The sequence below is a fragment of the Sinocyclocheilus rhinocerous genome, unplaced genomic scaffold (genome assembly GCF_001515625.1).
Source record: "Sinocyclocheilus rhinocerous isolate Xijiao unplaced genomic scaffold, SAMN03320098_v1.1 scaffold1142, whole genome shotgun sequence".
Taxonomy (NCBI): Eukaryota; Metazoa; Chordata; class Actinopteri; order Cypriniformes; family Cyprinidae; genus Sinocyclocheilus; species Sinocyclocheilus rhinocerous.
In genome coordinates, this window is record NW_015656027.1 from 73,925 (window position 1) to 83,787 (window position 9,863).

Below are 9,863 nucleotides of genomic sequence, written 5' to 3' on the forward strand. Positions count from 1 at the left end.
AAAAAAAAATCATCATTCATCCAATTCATTTGAAATATTATGTGACCCTAACAGTGCATTATAGGTATTCCCTAGCCATTGCATCGTAAATTGCTTACTGTGGTGTGCATTATATGATTGAAAAAGTGCACAAGATAATCTCCACTTTGGTTTTGGATAAAGAAATATGTACAAATATAAACAAGATCTGACACTTAAAATGGTGCACTATAAGGGGATGAGGGTGATTTTGGACAAAGCTCAGGTTTCTTTTTGTTGACTCTTTGAATGATATTTCCCTTGTATTTAAGTCTTAATGTTGTCTTTCGTCTGGCTCTATTTATTGTAACTTGCTTCTAGAGCGTCTCTTGCTTAGGTTCTTTTCAAGTCTAAGCGTAAGACTAAGTAACTAAGTCTAAGTTACCCAAGTACAATAATTTACACATAGAGATTCCCTAGCATTAAACATCCTCACAGAAAGAGATCATCACTTCACATCACATAATGACTAGTTAATATTCATACAGAGAAACCCTAGTTGACCATAAATAATCCACTAGAACGTTTTTTTGAGTTTTTGTCTGTCAGTTGCTGTGAAAGTTGGAGGATACTTACTAGATAGTGCTGCTGGTGTTTAGAACGGAGCATGCTGGTCACCTCCCTCAGGTGCACACTGTATCTATGCTCCTCTGTTGCACCAGGGAAGGACAGAGCAATGATGCGTTCTGTGATGTAGACCAGGTCCACCTCATTACTTTCCTCCATTTTTTGCATCAGACTTAGGGTCCTTAGATGGAAGACAAATAACAAATGCTAGACACTCAATAAAAGATGCAGATAACTTATTTATAATCTTCTTCTTTTTTTCTGGTAGTAACTAAAATTATTCAGATAATAGCGGAATTGATATATTATCAGACATAGCTTATTACTGCATAAGCACACACACCAAACACATGTGGAAGCATGCATACCTGGATGGTCTTCGTTTCGAGTCCATATTGGGAGACTTTGTAGAACCCTAGTTATAGAGGATGACAGACAGAAACACACACACACACACACACACACTTCAATTTAACATATGTAATTGTCCTTGCATACATATTTTCAACGTCTAATAAATATAAATATTTATGCAGATATGACCCATTATTTTTTAGGTGTGGTTTGTAATGATTCTTGCCACAATGTTTACATTACCATAGAACATTTAGAGAATGCATGCAAAACTTCATCAATTTCCCTTGCTATAACTTTAAAAACCAAAACTAAAGGGGCACAATAACATAAATTAAAGAAAACCTCAAAACTTTTGTAAAATTTACCACCAATACAACTGTATAATACAGCTGAATAATAACCACTGTATGTAATACTCAAAGTTATGCTTTTGCTAAAAACTTTGGAACTGTGCTGAAATCAAAATAATGTTTCCACTAAAAACAAAACAAACAAACAAACAAAAAAGAACACTTTTTTTTTTTAGACTTTGGGCAGTTTGTCTGATTCTTACCTGATTGATCTTACCTGATTGTAGTTAGTTGTAGTAGTTGTTGTTGTAGTAGTTGTAGTAGCTGTAGATTCACAGGCTGTGGCTACCTGTAGATATAAAGAGGAGATAGAGGGAGACAAATTTAGACTGAATGCAGCAGTTATATTTTTAACAACTTTCCTTGCTCTACCTTGTCTGATAGAACTGTGAAAAACAAATTTGTACTTACTGTAAATAAAAAATTCAGTTACACAGATATACAAGGGCTAATTCAACATTTAACATCATATGTGTCCAATTTCGGTCCTGTAGGGCCACAAATATACCACAATACTACAAAATGTATTTGAACCCTTTAGATTTACCCGAGCTTCTTGCCCCCATCATGAGAACGTTCTTGTGAACAGCAAACTCAACAAACAAAATTTGTCTCATCTCATTGACTGAAATCTAGAGGCCTGCACCACAAAGAAGGTTTAAGCAAAACTATTGAAAACCAAAATACCGTTTGCAGAGTTGGGTGGTTTTCACAATTATTTTTGTGTATTGCGTTTCCTGGTCACTTACCCACTCTAGATATAAACTACCTATAAAAAGGGATTGATGTATGACTTTGAACAAGCTATGGTAGTAGAGGCTTGAAGTAGAAGGGAGTCTTGTGAATACTCCTATAAAGAATAGATCTACAGAAGGTATAGAAGTGATGGAAGTATTCACATATAAATGTCTTGATATTTAATGAATAAGACATTGTATTTACTTCTGCGTCTTTCTGAGAATACACGATTCCTCAGCATATTCTTCATATAACAAAGAATTGTAAACAATATGTGTTGTACTATATAGTACTGACATGAACTGCACCAGGGTCAGACTAAAGGCTGAAGTGCTGGTTCTTCTCCAGTTTTGTTAATCTCACAACTCTCGATTTGCTGCACAAATAAAATAGATTATTGCTTTTTTTTCAACTTTGAATGATATTTTTATTATTTTTTTATATGATTACTTCATGGAATCCAGGTAAATCAGGAAGGGTTCACATTATTTTTTAAATGTATTAATTAATGTGACATAGGGGTCACCAGTGTTGACAATTTTGATTTATACCAGTTATATATTTTTCTAATCAGCATGCTCCACATTGTTTGTGGTGTGTGGGAAACTGACACGCTGTTTGTAGTGTGCGGGAAACATTTTCTCAATCTGTAATTGCTTAACCTGATGAGCAGTGCTGATCAGCAAAGCCTGCATGTACAATACAAATCTACTTAAAATAAATATTAAACACTACAAAGACAACAAAATTATTTTTTTATTTTATGAATGAGAATAACAATATGTGAACACATGCTAGTTCACCCAAAAATGAAAATTCTGTCATTATTTACTCCTCAAGTTGTTCCAAAGAAGATGATATTTTAAAGAATGTTGGTATCCAAAACAGTTGACGTTGAATTCCACAGTATGGAGGGGAAAAAACACTACGGGAGTCTATGGCTACTGTCAATTGTTTGGTTTCCAACATTCTTCAAAATATTGTATCTTCTTTTGTGTTTAACCTCGCTTGTTGAACTATGACACAGACAAATGTTTGTAATGATGGGTTTTATTTCATCAACTATAATAAAAATAAAATAAAATATAAAAAAATGTGCATCAAGAGTTTTAAGATATTAATCTTGTGCACTCATAATGCACTAATAATATATTTCAAAGTACAAAATTCTAAAAGAATACATTTGTTTCAAATAATATAATCATAGTCAATAAGGTTGGGGACTGATCCACTTGAGCTGTGTGAGCTGAAGCTGCTTATCTAGCAGGTTAATTAGCTCAACTAAAACAAAACACTTTATTAAAATAGTGCCCATTTCTAACATGTCATTTAAGTTTGACAAATACTGTAATATGTTTGCTTGTCTTTAATAATGAACATCAGGCAGGGGAAGGTGTTTTAAGATGAACTGCAGAAGTGCTAAACTGCTCATTGCCTCATTTAATCATCAGTATAAACTATCAATGCATGAATCAAACTCACTAAGACTGCCAACAGTTTCTTTTCCACACACCATTTTATCCATGTATGTGGTTACAGAAAAATCATATAGACCATTGAAATTGCTCCGAAACTTCTCAGTCCTGTCTTGCCTGCATTTAAGATGGGTGACATGTGAGCTCTACTGTCACAGTCTTCACTCATTGGTTGTCACTCCCGAAAGTTGCTCTTCAATTGCATGAAATTAAACTTTTATCAACTTTCTGAAGTTACTGCACACGTCAAGTCGCATGTCAACGGAAGTTGGCAGTTCATTCAAAATAAATTAGATGTCCCTAGAAGTCACTTTTCTAGAAGTTACAGCACATGTGGACGGCACATAATAGTTGTCTTTACCAAAGAAAATCGTTGTTGCACATATTTCTTTAGACTTTTGAACACAAGTGTATGAACACCTGTCTGAGGAGCTGCATTACTGGAAGCACCTGTAAACAATCTGCATAATCACAGGAGGGAGTTATAACCCACGGTGAATGACCAGAAAGATGAGTAATAACTTCTCTCTTGGCAGGTAGTGACTAGGAAATGCACCTGGAATATGCTCCACCTCAGTGACAGTAGGCAAACTCATGTGCTCATTCCCATGGTCACATAGGTAAGATATAGGAACCCATTATCCATGAATGAACAAGTGGAGGCAGTGGCAATGGCAGAGGCAGCACAGGCTTGGGATCATGGGGACTGAGGTAAATATTATCCCAGAGAAGGCCATTGGAAAAACATCTCCTGGAGGGCACTTCTCATACAGATAATATGCTAAAGCAAAGAGTTGATTCCCACAGTCTTGAATGCCCAGGAGCGCATGGCAAGCAGATTACATCCTTGACCACACAACTCCAACATATAGATCTGAGTGAGAGAATCATCTGAATGGACATTGGGTTGTGACAAGTCTACAACTCCTAGACAGAGGCTGGCCAGTTTTCAACCACCTGCTTAATACAACCATGCAGCCTGATACCCAATGACAAAAGCCCCACATGGATTGTGGCTCCTCTTTGTTTGAAAATACTGGCCTATAGGATTTACTGACATCCATGAATTTTAAAAGAATTTTTTTTGCCTTTATTGGTACAACACTGAATGAGTGATAGGAATCAAAGGAAAAGGGGAGTTTAAGTTGTTAAATGATGGTGGTTTTCCCTTTCACTGATTCACAACTGTTTAGATTTATTTATTTATTTTTTTATATAATTGATGGATTTTGAACTCGATCCAGTTCAAATATGTTGAATGGAGAATACTATTTAACAGCTGCAGCAGAAGGGAAGATTTTCAGCTTAAATTTCAATATGTTCCTCTCATAATACATTACACAAGCTTTGGCTCTAGTGGATGGATTGTATGGACAACTTTTATGGACCTTTATGGAAGAGCTGTGATTCTTCAAAAAAATTCCCTTTTGCATTCCACTGTAACCTGATGAACCTGAAATATATTGGCATATAGGTTGAGAATGACATGACAGTGAGTAAATGACATATTTACTCTTTAAAAAAAATTCAATAGCATCTGGATCTCTAGGGTGTCCTACTGTAATGGGGCTGACGAGACGTGAGACGTGTGGATCCATCTGCAAGCTTTTATTCACAGGCGTGGTCATAACTACCTACAAAAAGCACTGTGTTTCGAGAGTCTGTTTCCTTTCTGAAAGTTTACAAAAGCCTTATTCTTCCAAACTGTTTTTACTAGATACAAGTCTGCTCCACTTTAAACAATTCATTGAAAAAAGAGCAATAAATGCAAATTAACACAGCAAATAACACATTATATTAGCAATTTATTAAAAACAAAGACATAACAATAAAACACACTAGATATTAAAATATTTTATTATTGCCTTAAAACAAAATGTGTCTTGAGTATCAAGACAAGAACATGTTCAGAATACAAACATTTCACATCTACCCAAACCTATAATATTAATCTCTCAAATGTTCATTTTCAAAGATTTCTAAAACATGTCCATATTCCTGGTGACACTGCTCCCTTTTCCATGTAGAACAATCTGTCTGATAAAGAATATATGCGCACCCCTCTTTCTCTCTCTTCTTCTGTACACAACAAATGCTGTGGTGGTACTCAGTGGTGCATGTGACAATGAACTGTAGTGGGGCCCCATACAGTTTGACTTCATACAAATCTCTACATCCTTTTTTATCTAGCAGTTGAAGATAAATATTAGGTTGATCTATATGTTTACAGACCTCAACATTTACACTAAACCTATCAGTGTTAAGGTTACATGTTACGTATTTTCTTCTATTCTCTATACAAAGTTTGTACATTTTTAATACATAGCTACTCCAAAGATTTTACTGTTTTCAAGAAGAAGGGTAGTACAATTAAAACGGGGTACAGATGACATCATGCATTTGCACATTCACTTTCGTCCTCTAGCTGCATGGAACACTACTGCCTAGTCCACATTCCTTCAAAGATATTTAAGGAACTTTTTTGGTGAATATGTTTTTCATTTTTGTACTCCTCTTTTATTGTGAATAGATTATTATTCATGTCTGATTATGAAAACAAACTGTGCCTGTTATTATTGATTTGTCTTCTTCATTTACATTAAATTTATGTACTTGGCATATACTTTTATCCAAAGCAAACAGCATTCAAGGTGCATGTTTTTTATAAGTTCATGTATTTCCTGGGAATTGAATCAATGACCTTGCTGTTGCTAGTGCCATGCCCTATCTTTCAAGAAACAGGAATGTTAATTATTTATTCCTTTTTTTTTTTTTTAACATGCTAGCATGGTAGGGCGCTGATAGAATCAGGCAAACATCTAATGTGGTCAGCAGGGGATTGGCCCCATGACTGATGGCGATGCATATATTAATAATGTCTGAAAACAACCAAGGGTAAAATGTCTCAGTATATTTCACTTAAATGTCTTAAAGGCCTCACTTAAAGGCCTCAGTTAAAATGCCACTGGGCCTTATGTCAAAAGCACTGCCCAAACAGATATCACTCAGACTCAAAACAGATTTTTATGCAACAACACTTCACAAACATTTAAAAAGGTCAGTCTGTCTGCAACATCTTTAATAGCACCAACTCAACCAACACTGAAGCCAGCTAGTTTGCTAGCAAGCTAATTTTTTTTATAAAAATGTTGATAAAACCCACAAAAATATACATTATTGCAGCAAAAATAAGTAAATAAATAATGACATGCACTCACTGATATACAGTTTAGACCAGTGGTTCTCAACCTTTTTTTCCACCGGGCCGCACTATGGTGTAACTCTCCAAGGATTATCCCGAGTTCAATACAACTTAAACTCAATCAACAGCACTTGTGGCATTATGCTGATTATCATAAATGAATTTCAACTTGTATCACCTTTTCCTACTAAATAAATATAAAATAAGTCATTTTATTCATTTAGGTATTTACAATGGAACATAATGCGGCCAAATCTGCAAAAATTAAAATATTAACTTTTTCAAAAGTATAGCCACAATTTTATACTTTGTTGCTGTCACGACCACTGTATACAAACACACAAAGATGAAGATTCAGATTCAGATTCAGATGGTGCTGTGATCCAGGGAATGACCTTGAACAGGAACGGCTGAATGGTGATCCAGGTCATAGCCAGAATGGTGTCCTGCAGCGGCGTTGCTGGAGGGAGGAGCCATGGTAGTGAGGGTCTCAACGCCACCATGAGAATGAGTGGAGGCGGCAGAGCCGATTGAGAAGGACCCCTCAGTGCAGACAAAGAGCCAAAGGAACAGAGGGACACTGAAGGTCCCGGAGGCCATGACAGAGCCGCAGTGATGACAACCCAAGATAGAACCGAGATACCGGAGGGCTGAAGTGGAGCTGGAGTACCCGAGGGCAGAGGTGGAGCCTAAGGGAGGGCAGAGCCAAATGGAGCCATAGGGGTGGAGGGCCGGAGAGCAGCGGACAGCCCACAAGTCTGTGGCATTTTTGAGGAGATATCTGATCCATGTGGAGCTGATGGTCCAATGGAGCAGGCGGAGCTGAAAGCCTGATGATCGCTGCTGGAGTTGAGGCAGGAAGGAGTGGAGGTGGAGGAGTCAATCCTAGGTAAAATGACGGGATCTGATGCCGGAGACAGAGCCAAGGGATCCCCACGCCCAGGAGGAGCTGGCTCGCAGCAGGCCCGAGGTGTTGCCGTGCCACTGAGAGGAGGCTGAGGAAAAACTGAGGGGCTAATGTGAGACAGTGAGGACTGGGTTGCAGAAGTGGCTGAGGGCTGGAGAAGAGACTGAGGAGGAACAGAGGGACTGACACAAAATGACATGACTTGGGTAGACACACAGCTTGAGATTTGGAGAAGAGGCGGGAGAGGGAGGCTAGGCAGGACCAGCGAGACAGAAGAAGAGCAGTCCGATTTGGGTGGCAGTAATTGGGGCAGGGAATCATCCTCTCTGAAATCAAAATGACAGAACATAGAGTACTCAGAAACTCACTCTCAGTAGCAGGAGTGTGGGCGGGGCTCACTTCCATTCCCTCGTAAACCACAAGAACTCCCACAGCGATGGATGATACAGCCGGCTCGCACACCTGCTCAGACATGCTTAACTCTGGCTCTGAGGTGATGTTCCGCTCCGTCGCTCCCACTGGCGCTGACTCATACATCATAGTGAAGTCAGGTTCTCTGTCTGAGGTAGGCTCACGCTGCTGCTCCTCACAGTCCAATGGTTTGTGGCTGGGCACTGGTTTGGGAGTGGAGCTGGTGTCATTGTCGTCGGGCCCGGCAGTGAGTGGTGATCCACATGAAACCAGCGCACACCCCACAAATTCGGCAAAGCTCCCTCAAGGGCCCTCCCCAGACAACTGTGACTTGTGGCGTTGTAAAATCCAGCAATCAAAAATGAGCAGAGGCAGATTCAGATTCCAGAAGTCTTTATTTGATCACACAGGTAACTAAAATAATGTCTCTTACACGTAACACTGATACGACCAAACCAACTGAACTAAAACAGTGCTCATCCTTAAACTCTGGGTTAAAGTTCTTATTTACATATCTGCAGTATCAGCAACAATGATTGGATAAATACAGTGTATGAGTGATTTAAATAACTGGCTTATCTTGAGTAAAAATGTCGGCACATCAATCCTTCATGGCTGTTTTACAACATACAACTTCTGTGACTGTACAAAGCTTGTGATATGAGGCACATGCTGTTTAATTTCTGATGGGATGTCTGTTGCCAAGCATCTAGGTTTAACATTCTGACACTGCATTGTTTCACATTTGGCATCTCAATGAGTGGTTAACCCTGCGGAAGTGGTGCTAACCCTGCTCTGGATAAATCAGTGGATAAAAAGCAGACCATGTATTCAAGTGTGATTCTAACACACATGTACACACAGAGGTCAGTGAAGGTCATTGAAATAAAAAGCATATATAAAATCCTTCATGTCAAAATCTAACATGATACACTGCTAGATAGAGAATACTAAGACATCCTTCTTTGAGAAAAGAAAGAAAGAAAGAAAGAAAGAAAGAAAGAGAAGGGGAAAAAATCCATGATTTACCTTTACCTCACATTTCTTATGGCAGGACAACTTGCACGCTGCAGGAAAAGGAAAGAAGAAAATGCATTAAATGTAATCATTGATCTGTTAAATTCAAGGTTCAGTATACAGTCATTTATTTTTAATGTACCAATTCACTCTATAAAAGGTCTTTGTAAGGATAATCTGATCTCTGTGTTGTAGAAGCCAGGTAGGTGTAAGTACCCATGGCTAATTTATCTTTGCCCAATATTTGCGCTGAGTACAAATATCCCATTACTCTTATTTACACTTTATGTGAATAACATGTAACTATTTGTACTTAATGCAAACAAGATGCTATTTGTTGCTATGTATGTTTGGTGCAAACAGTATCTACCACTATTTAGACTGTAAGACTATTTACAGTGTAAATAGCATGTCCCTTGCAAAAACATTTCTTTGCTAATTTATTGGTAATTTGCGGCAAATTTGCAGCAACCTAAAAGCAGTGAGTTTCTCTGAAGTGAGGTACTTTTACTTCATAACAAAATATATAAATGACAAAAATATGAAAATAGCATGAAATTTATGTCATAATGTCAATAGATATGACTGAAGTTCTGCTAATGTGACAGTTCTTCAGATCTACATGAATCATGTAAGTGATTATTTTTCAAAAGCAAATTTGTTAAGAAAAAAAACAGTTTCTATCTATCTATCTATCTATCTATCTATCTGTATGTCTGTCTGTCTGTCTGTCTGTCTGTGTCTGTGTCTGTCTGTGTCTGTGTCTGTGTCTGTCTGTCTGTCTGTCTAGGCACCCTTGGTAAATATGAACAAAGAAGCCT

The 9,863-nt window shown here is 37.8% G+C and overlaps 1 protein-coding gene across 1 annotated transcript in view; it reads right to left on the reverse strand.

Annotated features, from left to right (window-relative positions):
* The window catches only part of LOC107719294 (tensin-like), a 125,437-nt gene that overhangs the window by 24,894 nt on the left and 90,680 nt on the right, over positions 1-9,863 (reverse strand). Inside the window, exons 3-6 of the mRNA XM_016526693.1 lie at positions 9,055-9,092; positions 1,510-1,581; positions 954-1,000; positions 595-766 (exon numbers count right to left, since the gene is read on the reverse strand). Coding sequence (XP_016382179.1) covers positions 595-766; positions 954-1,000; positions 1,510-1,581; positions 9,055-9,092 — 329 coding nt within the window. The remainder of the gene's footprint in view (positions 1-594; positions 767-953; positions 1,001-1,509; positions 1,582-9,054; positions 9,093-9,863) is intronic.